Source organism: Schistocerca cancellata, chromosome 6, assembly GCF_023864275.1.
Source record: "Schistocerca cancellata isolate TAMUIC-IGC-003103 chromosome 6, iqSchCanc2.1, whole genome shotgun sequence".
Taxonomy (NCBI): Eukaryota; Metazoa; Arthropoda; class Insecta; order Orthoptera; family Acrididae; genus Schistocerca; species Schistocerca cancellata.
The window spans coordinates 408457059-408470877 of record NC_064631.1 but is presented as its reverse complement, the minus strand read 5'-3'; the positions used below and the strand labels follow the sequence as shown (position 1 = coordinate 408470877).

The following is a 13819-nucleotide window of genomic DNA, read 5'->3' as shown; positions in this document are numbered from 1 at the left end:
TGGAGACAATGGTGTCTGGATTTCACAAAATCTTAGACGATTCTGAAATTATTCTATTCAACAAGAAAGACAACAAACAATACATAGTAAAAACTGTAAACTCATCTGCCTTCCCTCTGTAATGTACAAGATACTTGTTAAAATTTTTACAGGGTGTATACGACTCGGTACAACTGGGAAAAACCCGGGAATTTTTTCATCCATGAGAAAACCGAGAAAAACTCGGGAATATTTCGGAATTCTGGGAATTTTTTGTTGTTTTAGCTTCCAACTGTTCACTGAATTTCAAGTGCACATTTTCATCTTCTGCCATGTTTGGCATTATGCCAAAATAAAGAACCAAATATGAGATAGTACAGTACCAGTACTCCAAAAAATTTATATCCCAAACACCACACTGAAAAGCTTAATATCAGATGGGACATACTTCATTGTGAATCTGAAAAAAAGAAAAACAATGTGCACTTCGAGCCAAATTTTAGTATGGTTTATGAAATTCTGATGCTCTTGGAGTATCCTCCGATGTCCTGTTTCTTTTATGGCCTAATGTAAGCTCTCTTAGTGCTTTATACACATGAACATGCGGGCTTCCTACACCACTGCAGCTGTGCACGCGCAATAATGCCTGCTTTGTGGTGCTCTCTGGCAACTGCTAAATCGAACCTATTTCTAACAGTCTCGGGATAGTACAGCGAATGGCGGTTCGAAAAGAGTTACTTTCAAAGTAAATTTCTTTTTATGCAAGATGAATTATGTTACATGTGAGAAAGTGGGATGAATTTCTTAAATCACGGAGCATTAAAAACTGAACACTTTGAGGACCAGCCACTTACAAGAATTTCAAGCCCAGAAGACCAGACATTTATGTCATTGTTTTAAATCTACTGACACATTTGTGTGATGTATCAAAGTATAACACATGACCAATATTACATGTGAAAGCTAAGCTTCTCTTGTAGCTTATTAATCTTCAAGACCAATATTATCCGTGAAAGCTTAGCTTTTCTTGTAGCTACACTATGTATATTAATGTAAACCATTAACTTTTCCTCTTTGTGTGTTTATGTTACGGAGCAGTGAGCTTGCTATTGGCTGGCTATAACACATGTCCTACACTCTGAATCTCTGCTGTCAAGCTGCTGCCAAGATCACGTGGCATGAGATATGACTGGCTTCCAAAAGGACATTGTAATCTCAATTTAAACGCTCTGGAAACTAATATGCTGTATTTGATGCAATTCAAATTTATACTTTCGTAATACAAAAATATGCAGCGTATATTTTGCTGCAAATCAGAGATCTTTCCAATACTTCTCTCCTTTTTTTCATCAAAAGTCTTTCCAAAACTTCTCTCTCGTTTTTTTTCCCTTTCCTTTTTTGGGAAGTTCTATGCCAGTGTATAAAATGTTAACCATTCAAAGGACTGGTAAGTTTTACAGTTCTGAGGGAAAAATCTATGGAAAACCTACTGTCACTTAAAATGGAAAAAGTGTATATTTTTTTTAAATGAGATATCCGGGAATTTTTTTTCCTTGTCCGTGTATACACCCTGTATTACCAACCACATAGAAAAAATAATGCATTAAATTTTAATCAGCAGAAGGAACAAACTGATTCAGAAGTGGATAGTACAATGGACTATTTTCAAGTCATGAATGAAATTTAAAAAATGGAGCAATAAATACAAATTTAGGGTTGTCACAAGTTCAAATGGTTCAAATGGCTCTGAGCACTATGGGACTTAACTTCTAAGGTCATGATTCCCCTAGAACTTAGAACTACTTAAACCTAACTAACCTAAGGACATCACACACATCCATGCCCGAGGCAGGATTCGAACCTGCGACCGTAGCGGTCGCGCGGTTCCAGAGTGTAGCGCCTTTAACGGCTTGGCCACCACGGCCGGCTGTCACAAGTTTCCCTAAGAACGAAATTCCCTGATTTTCAGACAGGTTTTAGCTTTTTACCCAAACACATTCTGAGATCTCAAAAATATGTAAGGACATCTGTATTTCTACCCAATCCCCCCCCCCCCCTCTCGTGTGAGGAAAAATCTTAAATGCTAATGTCAACATCTTTTGTAATGAACTGTTTTTGGATGGACAAAGCAAGCCACATTGTACATGTGTTTCATTATAACCACTGTTCTCATTTAATTTCAATAAATCTCAACACGTTTGGTGAAAAAAATACAAATTTCCTTGGAGTTGCAAGACAGATTTAAAATAAACTGCCTACTGGCTTCTGTCTAGGATTCGTCGGCCGACGTTCGTCTGATGATTTTACTGATGTTTCATCAGTGCGAGTGGCTGGAATTGTCAAAGCTTCACCCTCCAATGCTGGTGGTGAACTCAGAAATAAGTTTTCGTCCATAGCCTTTGTCAGAAAAGGAAAGTACGCACACATTCACACAATCACTTAGGCACAACTCGTGCACACATCACCGCCAACTCCGGCCATTGCATCAACAACATCACCACCAACTCCGGCCATTGCATCAACAATCTCTGAGAAACAGATCCAAAGAAACCACTCCTCACGCCTCACTGCTTCTTGACAGCAGCTGCTAGGCTAGCAGCAAGAAGTGATCGCAGCACTAACTGCAAGCTGAGGGGAGAGGTAGGAAGGAGAAAAGCATCAGGAGTGAGGGAGTAGGGAAGCGGCACACATACCCAGCTGCACCCAACCACTGACGACATCTTAGAAATAGAAAGCATTCAAACAATTAGACAAATTGTTTCTGCCATACATATTCTTTCTACTTATGTATAATTTGAAGCAGCAAGATTTCCTTGTCAGTAATAATAAAGAAGGCTCAAGGTCAGGGAGAGGAAGGAAGAGGAGATGGACAGAGCAAAGGAAGGAAATGGGTATAGAGATGGGGTAGGATATGGACAGAGAGAGGGGGAGGAAAAGGGAGACAGAGATGAACAGAGTGGGGGGGGGGAGGAGGAGAATGAGAGGGGGACATGGACAGAGTAATAAGAGAAGGAGATTAGGATGTGTATACAATTTTTGATGATGATTCCAGTACTACTTATATAACACCAAATATCTGAGCAAGGGAAAAAAATATAATGAGGGTTTACTGTTCACTTGACATGTTGTTATTAAAGACAGAGTGCAAGATTGGATTGTGGAATGTCGAGGAAGGTATTCTAATTTTTTTTCCTCCCCTCCCTTATCCACCTTAAATGAGTTAAAGATTCCATGGAAAACCTAAAGCTGGCTAGCCCAAAAATGATTTGAATTATCATTATCCTGAATGTGAGTACAGTGTACTATCACGTAATTACAGTGCTCAGCGGGTGAGCACAGGAGTGATGGGTGCTGAAACGGAATTGATGGGCAGTGAAAAAAATATGCTGCACCAGGCAGATTAGATTGGAAAGATAGTCAATGCACAGAGAACATTATTCAAGACATTTTTTGCAAATAAAGATTCTGAGGGGAATAAAAGACATGATAAGTAGTACATATAGAAATACCCATAATATTTGGCAAATTTCTTTAGAAAACACATAAACCAAAAAAGGAAAATTACGGGTTTAATGTTCCATGCGTAGGGTAACTAGTTTCTCACATACAAACAAAAAACAGAAAGAACAATTACTTTCTGTATGCTTCATACCACTGGTAAGCACACACAAAACAATAATCTGACAAACTCTCACCACTTTGCCTCTCCAATGATGTAGTATCATCTCCTTCTGAGCTCCTGAATTAAATATAGGACACACTGCCACTATCCATTTTCAAACGCACTACATAAACAATAATAAAAACCTGGAAACCTGATGATTATTACCATGTATACTGAATATGCTTACTGACAGGGTGATCTCTTACCGCCAACAATGATACCTATATACTCACTACCAAGTGAAAAGTGGCCATATAGATTGCTCTTTCCATGCTCACCACTCAACTATTGGCAAGAATAATACTAAATCAATTCAGGTTTTTGAAGGTTTATTTCTACATTGCCAGAGTAAATTCGAGATGTTTAAGTACCAATTTATTTCGAAATATAACTCTCAATTTCAAGTAAAGTTGTTAAAACATTAGTTGTGTAATCCTGCATCACTGAACAACACTGAATAAAACAGAGAATATTTCTGGATTATGATGTCTAAACCATCCCCGATAAATTAACGTTGAGAGGGGGGGAGGGGGTGTCCTCTCACAATAATAACTACTGTTTCCACACAACTGAGATATACTGGCCATGAGCAGTAGTTTGACCGGTTTTTGAACACTAATAATTTATATAATAATATTAAGTATTTTAAAATTTGTGATTTATAACACCCAGTACAGTTGAATTCCAATGCTGAGTTAAAAACACTGAATCCCCAGAGGTTCTACGAAATTCCATGAGATTTCCATGATTTTTTCCAGATAAAATGTAATTCCCTGAGAATTCAAGGTTTTCCAGGTATTCTAGAAGTACCACCGCCCTGATCTGAATGCCTTCCCACAAAATTGTTCTGGCCATGACGAAACAAAAATTCTAGAAACATCATGAAATTTGTTTTTTAATTCAACAAAGGGCAATAGTAGTTTTAGCTGCATACTTTGCAAGTAATTTTGAACTGCATTTCAATGACGGAATATTCTCCTAGTAAATATGTTTGTACAACAAAGCAGTTGAGTCAAAAAGTAAGCGTATTTATGGCCTAACAATATTTCACTGCAAAGTCCAGAATTTTTCACCATATTATAAAATTGACTGGGTTACATGCTCTTCCTGTGGGACTTAAGCAGTGATTCATCTTCTAAAATTTCTTATTCAATCATTTATTACTAAACAGAAAGAACAGAAACTTACTTGATACGCAGCTTCCTTCTCGCGGGCTTTTCTTTCAGCTTTTTTCCTTTCCTTAGCTTCTTCCTCCTCTTCTCTTTCTCTTGCAATTTCACGGTCAGTCTTCCTCTGGACCTCTTCTCTCTCTCTGTCACGATCTCTTTCCCTCTCCCTCTCCCTTTCTCTCTCCCTCTCCCTCTCCCTTTCTCTCTCCCTCTCCCTCTCCCTTTCTCTCTCCCTCTCCCTCTCCCTTTCCCTCTCCCTCTCTCGCTCCCTTTCTCTCTCTTTCTCCCTCTCTTTCTCCTTTTCTCGTTCACGCTCTCGTTCTCTTTCCTTTTCTCTCTCTTTTTCACGCTCCCTCTCTCTTTCCCGATCTCTAGAAAACCAAACAAATAAACAACATTAAATCATAATAAAAAATTATCTTTATTGGTCACTCCAACACAAAAAATTACTGGAAAGTCCTGTGTGTAATACAAGTAATCAAAGGAGTAGGTAGTGAATCACTGTATGATTGAGGCACTGAAGGGCTGACCGGTCACATAAACAAGACTAAATCACGCGCAATCAATATGAAATGTATCAACTGCTGAATGGCTTAACTTAATAGTGAGTCATTCACTGTAACACCTTCCATTATTTGTACGTACAATAAATAGTTTGCATCTAATTATGTCAGAACTGCAGATGAGAAGAAAATCATACAATTTTTTTTTTCTGAAAAATGAAACACACTCTCCACAAAGATAAATTTTCTGACTTTATGTAAATTAATACACTAAAAGAAAATGGATCAGTAAGCTGAACTTACTTCTTTAAACACCAATGCAATCAGCTACCCACAATCAGCACATTAACCAATTTATTTTTTTCCAAATACTTCTCAAATTACAACTATTAAATAGAAAGTATGTTAAGTGTATCCTTTCTATGTGTGATTATATACAAGGTTTGTTTTTCAAACACACATTAAATGGTATAAGAAATACGAAAGGATGTTAAACTCCTCCACGTCATATTTACACGATTTAGCTTGAGGAACATTAGCTGTATGATCACAGAGTTAAGTTTAGTGAGAGTAAATTAATAATTATAAATAACAGAAACCGAAGTTCACAAATCGCCAACATGGAGTCTGCCGTTCTTTCCTAAGCACAGTAACGAACTATTTTTCAGATGGGATGTAAACTAAGTCAGCCCAATGCATTTGCATTAATACAACACTTCCCTGTAAAATCACTACTTTAGTTTTGCACTTCTGACACTAATATGTCACTCAACTTTATTTCTGTAAGATAGATTATGTACTTTCTTCAAGAAATGTTGCTGTGAAGATTCATCACCATGTGTGTACAAGAAAACCTCTAAAACTATGTACTGCTGCTACGTGTCCCTACTACAGTAAAATACAAAACACTGACACATTCCTGTAAGCCATTCTTAAATTACATATGTTGCAATATAACTTCTTCCCAAATAATTGTTGACAAATCCTGAACACTGATTGTGTGAAATTCACTGGTATGTTTCAGGTAAGATCCTTCAATATACAATTGTTTAGTGAATGAGTGGTTAATATAGTTAATGTAGTCCTTGTAAATGGAGTTGTGACTTCAAAACACGTTGCATTAAAACAGGAATATGAAACACTGTTATTAATGACAACTTATTACTAAAAAAAATATTCTTAATCTTTAAGTCAGCCAAGAAAGGCATGAAAATAGTGCTTTACCTTTTCTATCTAAGATATCATAAAATACGATGTATGTAGGAAATTAGCCCAAAATCACTGAACTGACATCATTTTTGTATAATTCACCTTTAAGATTTGATGCAGCCACAGTTTACCTTGAATGAGAGTGATGCCTATCTCGCTTCGAACGAGTTTTGGCAGAATAAGAGCTGTCTGGTGTTTGACTTCTTGTAGCATCCCTATTGTGGGATCTTGACCTCGATCGACTTTTGGAGACCGAGCCTCGAGATCTATTTCGCGAAGAGGAAGCTGCTCTCCTTTCTTTCCTGTCTCGCTCCTCACGGTCTTGCAACTCTTTTCTCTTCCGTTCAACCTCCTTCTCTTCTTCCTGTTTCTGTGTAGAGAAATGTTTCATTTATTAAAGTTTCACATTCAGAAATGAGGTGGTGATATGCTCAATGACCACACACTATGCACACCACACTCCAAGAAGCCAAATGTATGTTCTACTCCAAGAATGTACTAAAAGTGTTTTCAAACAGCAGTTGAAAGGTCTTCACAAAAATTCAGTTGCATGTGACAGCAATGCACTGAAACTGTCACTACAATGAGGGTAACACTTAATACAGCAATACATAAAAATTGCCAGAGATGAAATACTACATAATTCAAGCCTCCATTAAAAATAATAACAATTAATGGATGCTGGAATTTTCTAATTAAAGAAAAATGAAGTAAGACAAAAAAACAGAATATTATACATTACATACATTTTGAGACATCCGCACAGAGATGCAATGGCATGAAGAAACTGGAAACCAAGAGAATTTGCTCAGAGAGAGTGTTATATATCTTCATCTTCTGTCTTCCTCAGAAAGTGATGGAAAGTAATTCAATACCAATAGTCTTAACTGAAAACATTACATAAAGGCGCAAAGAAACACTAAATATTGCAGCGTATCTATGTGTCTTTTGAGCCAAATGATCGAAAAATGCTGGCAGCAGAACAGTGTTGGATCACTGGCCACAAATTTTTACAATGAAGTCAACTCTGCTCTATACCAGCAATTTTTCTGTTTTCCATAAAATGGATAAGTGCCATATGTAACTAATTTCATGATATATATTAGCAGATATAGAAAACTACAAAAAACAATACAAAATTCTTTCTTCTAATTTACATTACGTGGATAAAAGTCAATAAAAAATAAATACAAATATACATACTCATGTCCTACATCAATTGTCTGCAATTCTAGTGTAGTGAAGTGAACCGAAACAGACTGAACTCAAAAAGTACAAGCACCTCATGAATCATGTTAGCAGTAAACAGTTTGTTTTGTGAAACTGTGACTCATATTTCTTTCATTTCTTGCTGGGTCCAAAAGGAACAGTGTGTTCAATTTATGGAAGCTGTTATGGTGTGCAGTCTTAACAAAGAGGAAGGGGGGAAAAAATGATCTTTTGGCAAAGACGGACATCATTTCACAAATGCACTACTTATTAAGCTATTATTAACGCCTAATACTCTAGTACTGCCAATGGTATAAATTTATGAAAAAAAGAAGAGTCTGGATTATATTCAAATGGTCACCATATTAGTAGAAATCAACTGTCTGAAGTACAGTGTAAGTAGTGATGATGTTGAGCAGCAGGCACACTTGTCGAATACGTAGAAAACTACAACCACTGATAAAGGTTCAACATCCAGGGCAATATCATTAGTGAATTCAGGTAATTCAGAATATCCAACAAATAAGGCACAGTCTTTCTAACAAACACATTGCCCAACTGAGACAAAAGACATTATAAAGAACAAAATCTCAAAATTAATAGAGGTTACTAACTGCTTTTCTAATAACAAGCTACACGACAAAGTGGAGGCTATCAATCTAATCACTTTGAAGTCAACATAATATCAGTTTTAGTGATTGCTGTAGCCCAAAAGAATGTTTCCATGCTGGAATGTTCCAACGCTGGAACGTTAGCAATGCAGTACAGGACATAACTTGAAAATAATACTACAGTTTTAAAAGACTAAACAACAAAGTCCATAACAATTTGGGATTTATAATGTCATTAGTTACTGATAATTAAATTTTTTTTACTGAAACACATTTTACATGTCAAAATGACTTAAAGTGAAATATAGACTTGGAAGGGTGAAGATGCTATGCTGTAAGATGTGGTTTGCCAGTTGATGAAGTCTTCCAGAACTGGAAGCTTAACCTCAATTTGTTGTATGAAGATCAATAAGGGCAGTACTACAACCAATTAAATAGAAATTCAGCTCACAGAATCGCAAACACAAATATCTCAGCATTGTTAACAACACAGGTTCTCAGGCTCTCCGATTTCATACTCCATAGTGGATTTTATTGCATCTATTTAATGAAGGTGAAAGACAAACTCTTTCATGCTTCAATATAATTATCATCAAAGGGGTCAATCCACAGAGTCAAAACACTGCTTTATTGATGTGGGACTTATCATACACATTATCGACGGAATTTGTAACAGTGACACTGCCACAATTTCCATCAAAGCCAGTTGTTTTTATGACAGATTTTACCAGTATATCATATATGCTTACTTCCCAGTAAACATTTCAGGCAGCTCTGACTTATTTTAATCATCCATACTGAACACTCAGATGAAAGATTTGACATGTCGATACAACTTAAATAAACACGACTGGAAACAAAGAATTTATAGTGTACAACCTTGAAAAATACAGCAGTTTGCTAGAGGAAGTGAAAGATAGAAGTAAATATAAATTAAAAATTATGTAGCAACACAATGTTTACTGAACAACTGAAATGGTTCTTAGGTTTTAACAGAGTATTTAAAGAATACTGGAAAATTAATACTGTTATTATGAGTCAAACAATTCATGCCAGGAACTGAAAAACTGTTTTCTATCAGCAAAAACTTACTGCAGACCAGAATGATCCTGCCAATAATAGGCTAAGGGCCCTGCCGCACTGGAACGCCACGGCAGGTCTGCTGCCACTCTGCTGACAGCACTCAGGTCTGGCAGTACAAGACACCAGCAGAGACGCTAGAGGAATGCCTTCACTCTCCATTCAGCGGAAGAGCTACAAGCTTTATGTGCAAGTTCGAAATAACAAGCAAATGCAGGAAAAGACGTTCCGGGCACACCCCATCATTAATGATCACGACGTTAACGGGTTATCTGACACACTTTATAATGATTTAAAAAATTACGGCACAAATTTTCCAGTATACTGAGAACGTCATTCTGTTCATTTGATGAGGTAGTGATCTCCTCAGATCAAATGACAAAAAAGTCATTGTTTTAAGGAAGGTGATCACAGTGGAGGAAAGGATTTTTGTGCCCTGCGTATTCGGTAGCTAACTGTTTGCTGTCTGCAGTGATAGTAACAGTTTTAGTTGAAACTGTTAAGTATACATAGAAGTGCTTTTCAGTTTTTATTTGAAAAGTTTGTTGTTATAAACCAAAAGTAAATTTCAAAATGTTTAGTCAAGAAGTCAGAAACATGCCCCCATTGTTTACATATCTCTTTTCTTAAAATAATCTAGTGTGCCTGAGGTATCTAGCCTGTTAGCATCACTTGCTGCAGCAAGCTGTGTTATTTTGGTCTGGAAGTGGGTTTCGAGGAAAACTTACATAGCTCGGATAGCAAATAGGCTTTGTCTGTGGTGTAAAGCTCTCATGATCAGAGTGAAGCATTAGGAACAAGCTGCGAGGAAAACGAGGATTGATAATTTCCACTATCCCCAAAAAATGCATTATTGCAAATAGTTTGGATGTATTTGTAATCTGGGGAGGCTTATTCTTCGAACTGAGCTTCATTTATGAACCTCGAAATTCCCATTACTTGTTTTTCCAGTTTGTGTTTTGAATACTTCTGAGAGGGAGTGTCCCAAGTTACTGATCTCACCTGAATCTCACAGATAAAAAGAGTCGGTGTCAAAATTATCCATGCCACTCATGTAAACAGGTAAGTAAGTGTGAGTGGCACAAGCACTTGGCAGCTCTGCTGGTGACATAGGCCACTGTTTGTTCCACTGACAGCACCACTAGGTTTGCCGGCAGAACCTCGCGGCAGCCACTCTGCGGACAGAGCTGCCACACAAAGGTAGATGCCTGACGCAGAAGGCTCCATTACACTCATGCACCTTCTGGCATCTCTGCCTCTTTTGAAATGTGGTGATGAAACTTTCTCCATCTGGCAGGATAAATTGTTTTGCAGTGAAAATGCACTACTTTTCCGTATAGTTCTCTTTCACTTCAATGTATTTTGTCTAATGTTCTCTAGTTAGTACATTCCATCCCTGAAGTGTGTATCTGGAACCGTCGTAACCCCTTCTTTATGTTCTATGAAATTTCAGTTACAAAGATAAAGTCATAGGATCCAAAATCTAGTGAGCCTGCCAATTCATATTTCAAATCCCTCGGCTTTTCTACTGCCACATAATCTTTCTTAGTAGACACACTATACTGATTAAAGATGATTTTTTATTTATAATCCTGATCTTTTCAATTTTTTTTTATTTACAGTCCTAATCTTTTCTCAAAAGGTTTTGCATATTACTGTCCAATTTTGTAAAGTAATCAATAAGAACCCCTTTTGCCTCACAGAAAACATTAGATTTAACCCTTCCATCATATAAAGCTGCCTTTGCATATTCCCCCTCCCCCCTCCCTGGCCAGTGGCTTGCACATTAAGCTTTGATAAGCATTGCATTAATCGAGTAAGGCGGGTAGACTCATCTAACATCCATATTAACAAACTGCCACACACAATAAGTATGGTTTTTTAAAATAACAGTTCAAAAATTTCTGTGTTTCTGCATTTCTTTTGCCATCATTCAACATATGTAAAACTCATGCTGAACATAGCTTTATGATGGTTAATTTAAGTAAAGCATTCCCTAATCTTTCTTGTACTACTGTACAGCCTCAGCTATTTTAGGCAGCTCTTAACTATGGACTTTATAACCATGTACCATGCACTTTTTTCGTTGGCTTTAGTGTTTTTGAACAACCTAATGTGGATCACCCTCATGAAAAGGACAACATATATGAATTCAGCAACATATTTGCTACCCATTTAAAATTATGGAGCAGTGTTAACTCATGTAATGACATTTGGCACCATATTGTATGAATGATTACGGTTAATAGCAAGAAGTGTGGTTTGGAATGGCCATGTCATCCTGAAACCTGCTGACCACATCAGCAGAATCTTAAATCAATGCAAGTGAGAGACACGGAAAAAAGAAAGAGAAAAGAAAATCCCAATTTCCTCAACTCCTTACAGACTGTCACCAGTTTTGGAGAAATGATTGATTGGTATAAAGTGTCATTAACGAAGAATTTTAAGACACACAATATTAAAAACCTATCTTTTGCAACATACACAACACAACTGTTTTAAAAAATTACACTAACAATTACTCCACTGATCAAGATGACAATTTACACTTAGCAACTTGTACCCCTACAATAATGCAAAACTTCACTGCTATCATCATCTCTGTGTTTGGCTAAGAACAGTACACCATGAGTACATAATTATTATATAATTGGAAGACCAAAATAATTTGACCAGATCAATAGCAATTCCTCCAAAACAATGACAATACCTGACAAATCATACAAGTAAGTAAGTCCATGCACTGACATCAAATGGAATGCAAATTTGCACTAATTGTGGGAAGAGCGAGTGGTAAAGTTGTATCAGAGAACACTGTACTCTTGTACACAACCTAATAACCTAATAAGCTCTCTTCCTGTCTGCTATTACTGACTACTTTAATACTAACTACACACTACGAAATATTCCATGTGTATCGTATAGTGAGAAGATAACATGTAGTTGAAACAGGAGTTGAAGGCTCTTGACACACCAGTTCCATCAATTTGACAAATACAGTACAGAATCTAGCCAAAAGGAAACATGGTATCATGTTAAATTGTTGTCAACACTGCATAAGATTTAAGTAAGAGAAGATTTCAACGGTACAATGCTTTGACAAGTCAGAAGTTGTTCAGTGATCATGACAGCAAAATTAAAGACATCAGAGCAGATACATTCCAGCCTGGATGCGAACGCACACAACTGTATCAATCACATAACACACACTTATGTGAAGAATACAAGCAAAGGTGTATACATCTAAATCAGAGGAACATGTGATGGCCTTGAGGGGAACAAAGATATATAGACAATGAAAAAATTATAGACACTATACTTGGAAACTATTGTCTCTATATACTTTGATCCAAATGGATCAATGTTTTATCCAGTTGAATGCTGACTATAACAATAACATTATGAAAAAATATAGATTGTTACTCACCATAAAAATGAAACACTTGAGTTGCAGAAAGATAGAACAAAAAGACTTTTACACATAGAGCTTTCGGCCAAAGTCCACTTCAGAAAAGAAAACACACACACACACACACACACACACACACACACACACACACACAAACAAACAAACACACCTCACACACACCAGTGCTACCTCCGACCTCTCTGGCCAGAATGCAATCGCCGCCTTGAACAAAAGCAGCAATCCAGAGTGGGTCAGAGAAAGGGGGAGGGATAGCAGGGTCAGTTCAGGAGAGAAAACACTATCTGTCAGGGCGTGCAGGGACTAAATGATAGCGGGATAAGCTGCCAGGCACAGTGTCAAGAGGCTCTGAGGGAGGGAGGGGAAACAGAGAGCGGCACAGAAGAAGAACAGAGAAGAGTAAATGACTGGTGAGTGCATTGGCAAAGAAAAGCACACTTCAAAGGTGAGGGGACATGAACTGGGAGGAGGTTACAGGATAGCGAGGGTGGAAACTTTTGGTTGCAGTGTATGGGAACAGCCAGTTACCGTAGGCAGAGGCCGTGATAATTTCCGGAGCAGAGAATGTGTTGGAAGGATGATTCCTATTCACACACTTCAGAAAAGTTGGCGGTGGAGGGAGGATCCAAGTGGTCCAGATTGTAAAGCACCCATTGAAATCAAGCATGTTTATGATTTGTTCAGCTGCATGTGGGCCCACAGGGTGGTCCACTTTGCTGTTGGTCGCAGTTTGGTGGTGGCCATTCATCCTGGTTGACAACTGGTTGGTAGTCATACGAATATAAAGAGCTGTTCAATGATTGCAGCAGAGCTGACATATGACATGGCTGCTTTCATAGGCCACCAAGACTCTTAGGGGGTAGGATTATCCTGTGGCAGAACTAGAATAGGATGTGCTGGGTAGGTGGATTGGGCAGGTCTTGCACCTGGATCTTCCACAGGGATATGATCCCTGTGCAGGAAGTTGG

The 13819-nt window shown here is 37.6% G+C and overlaps 1 protein-coding gene across 2 annotated transcripts in view; it reads right to left on the bottom strand.

The window, feature by feature from the left end:
* LOC126190749 (RNA-binding protein 25) overlaps positions 1–13819 on the bottom strand; it is a 184212-nt gene that overhangs the window by 57847 nt on the left and 112546 nt on the right. For both annotated transcript variants that reach the window (XM_049931255.1, XM_049931256.1), the window contains exons 10-11: positions 6656–6894; positions 4832–5183 (exon numbers count right to left, since the gene is read on the bottom strand). In XM_049931255.1, the coding sequence (XP_049787212.1) occupies positions 4832–5183; positions 6656–6894 (591 nt within the window). The remainder of the gene's footprint in view (positions 1–4831; positions 5184–6655; positions 6895–13819) is intronic.